This window comes from Gekko japonicus, unplaced genomic scaffold (assembly GCF_001447785.1).
Source record: "Gekko japonicus isolate JY-2015 unplaced genomic scaffold, Gekko_japonicus_V1.1 scaffold5836, whole genome shotgun sequence".
NCBI lineage: Eukaryota > Metazoa > Chordata > Lepidosauria > Squamata > Gekkonidae > Gekko > Gekko japonicus.
The window spans coordinates 37,319-40,233 of record NW_015174427.1 but is presented as its reverse complement, the minus strand read 5'-3'; the positions used below and the strand labels follow the sequence as shown (position 1 = coordinate 40,233).

At 46.0% G+C, this 2,915-nt stretch overlaps 1 protein-coding gene across 1 annotated transcript in view; it reads left to right on the top strand.

The window, feature by feature from the left end:
- Nucleotides 1-696: 696 nt before the first annotated feature.
- LOC107121471 (mucin-6-like) overlaps nt 697-2,915 on the top strand; it is a gene marked incomplete at its 3' end in the record, with an annotated part of 37,628 nt that continues 35,409 nt past the window's right edge. Inside the window, exon 1 of the mRNA XM_015424380.1 lies at nt 697-727. Within this exon, the coding sequence (XP_015279866.1) occupies nt 697-727 (31 nt within the window). The remainder of the gene's footprint in view (nt 728-2,915) is intronic.

The window sequence follows — 2,915 nt, the reverse complement described above, 5'->3', positions numbered from 1 at the left end:
AGTCTTCCATGTGTCAAACCCAGTACTTTACAGTAACCACGTGGTCAGCACTTCCCACCTCAGTGCTCCAGCTGTAACATAACCATAGCAACATGGAATAAAGCCACAGGAGAGCAACAATCAACCCATTCCCATACTGAAAGACTCAATCATTAGGCAGTGCAGAAACTGAGCAAGAGTAAAGGCCTCTCCTCACCGTCTTCACTGCACACGGCAGCTATAGTCTTCAATCCATTTACGGTAACTTTCATCAGCTTCTGCTGGGATGGTCACCACGGGCAGGCACATAACAGAGTGAGCCCATGTTGGCTTTTGGTGCGCTAATGTGGAAATAGTTTTCCAAATAGGTGCTTCAGAATAAGCACACGCATGCTGTATGACCTTAGGAGGAAGCTGATTTTGGCAAGCTAATGCTGCATGAAATTGGATCAGTGTGCAGGAGAGAGAGGGACTATGTCCCACACATAAGCAGAAGTGAGGACTTGAAAACGGTGACTGTGGATGCGTAATTACATTTGAAACTGGCCCATAGACAAAGTATGTTTTCCTTTGGAATCATTAGTAGAGACCACCTTCGGAATCTTATGGCTGTAAGGGGATATATAAATAATGTATATAGTACGATAGATTATGCTTAAAATATGTGTTTCAAGCCTTCAAGTCACATTGATCTCTCCTTCAGAGAGAAAACTAGGGATGGGTACAAATGGGGTTCATGGTGTGCCTGGTGAGTGAGCCACTTTTAAGAGCTAAATGAACCAGTTCAGTCTGTGGGGTTCTTGACATGGTAGAACAGCCCCCTGGCATGCTAGAAACACCAAACTCACAGGGGATCTCCATCTGACTCTCCTCAACCTGCCCTCCAAGTTTGGTGAGGATTGGATTTAAGGGAAGAAAGTTACAACCCCCCCCAAAAAAAAAGTAGGTGCCCCAACCTTCATTGTTTCCATTGGAGGGCAAAAAAGCAAGGGCAATAGAAGCCAAGCAGAACAGAGAATCTTTGTAGTACAAACTGAAGGTGGGGGTCATATTTGTAAGCCCAGCTGAACCAGTGCTATGCGCCCAGCAGAACCAGTGCCACTGTGGCAGTTCAAACCAACAGGAATAAGGTCAAACCAGATAATCTCTGCAGTAGAAACTGAAGGTGGGGTGGGCATTTTTGCAAGCCCAGCTGAACCAGTGCAATGTACTAGTGCCCAGCAGAACCCAGTTCCATTGTGGCAATGCCAGCTCAACAGGACTGATGTCTAGCACAGAATCATTCTCCAAGCAAAGGGGGGAGGTTGGAAGCCTAGCAGAGCCAGTGCAATGTGTCAGTGTCCAGCAGAACCCAGTGGCAATGTGGCAATGCCAGCTCAATTACAATCCTAGCGAGGGGGGGAGCTTTTTGCAATCCCAGCCAAACCAGTACAATGTACGGAGTGCTCAGCAGAATGCAGCGCCACTGGCACAATAGTGTTTCCAAGTCTGGAGAATTCAAAAAAAAACCCATTGTTTTGAAGTTCACCAAACATTTTGTTGAGCAGAGACAGTCTGTCTGGAAATGTAACCATTCACTAACCAGCATGAACCTCCATGAACCGCCTGAAAGTTCGTGCCATTTGACCTGCCACGAACTTCCATTAATGAACCATGAACCAGCCAAAATTCATCATGAACATTAGTTTGTGAGCCAGTTCATGCCCATCTGTAGACATAACTTGTGTGGACGGATGTGTTAGGGATAGAATTAACATAAATTGGTGCTAGGACTGAGCTACTAAAAAGACATGCAAAGAATGAAGAAGTAAATTTATATAGGTTACTTTTGAAAATGTAACATCCAAGAGCATTTCCCCCCCTTCCCCCTGATTTTTTAGAAAATGTTGCTGCTTTCTTGATGCATTCAAATTATGTAGTTTAGAATTTAGTGATAGGGTTCAAAAATCTAAAATGTATCTTTTACTTCAGGCAGAAGGAGTCCTGAATGGCCTGATTTAGGTGAGTGTTTCTTCTCCTATATGTAGAACTTATTACAACAGCTACCTTTACCGAACAGTGTTAGTGAAGAAAGAAATACATTCCTTGGCATTCCTTTCTTTGCTGTTCCAAAATAGGCTGACCCTGTTTTGTAATCATGTAACATGAGAGGAAGGGCTGTGGTGGCTCAAATGGTTAAGACGCTAAACTGCAGACCTGAAGATCAGTAGTTCAGCAGTTCAAGACCCAAGGGTCCGCATGACGGAGTGAGCTCCCATCTCTGGTCCCACCTCCTGCCAACCTAGCACTTCGAAAGCAAGAAATTGCAAGTAGATAAATAGGTACCACTTCAGTGGGAAGGTAACAGCATTCCATGCGCCTTGGTGTTTAGTCATGTCGGCCACATGACCAAGGAAATATCTTCAGACAGCGCTGGCTCTTTGGCTAGGAAACGGAGATGAGTTACTTTTTCCCACCATAGAGAACAATGGAGGGGATGGGGCAACCTGTTTGGGGGCCCGTAGAATTGGACCCCCTGGTCCAATGTTCTTCAAACATGGTTGGGTATCTTGGGGAGAGGCTGCAGCAGCTACCCTGGAGCCTCTCCCTCAAACCACCTCCCCTCCAGCCCCCTAGAATATACCCTATGTTTTCGCCATTGACTTCAATGACCCATAAGATATAATGGGGCCGAATTGCTGCCGAAATTCGGCAGCAATTCGGCAGCAAGCCGATTCAGATCAGAGAATTCAGATCAGATTCTCTGATCTGAATCGGCCTGCAGCAGCGCGAAAGGGGTCCGAATGGGCCATTTTCGGGGGTGCATTCGGTTCGGATGAACCAAATGCACATCCCTATTGGCAAGCTTCCATGGAAGAGTGCAGATTCAAACCTGGGTCTCCCAGATCCTAGTCTGACAATCTTAGGGCCCTTAGGAACAGCAAGGCGGCAAAATG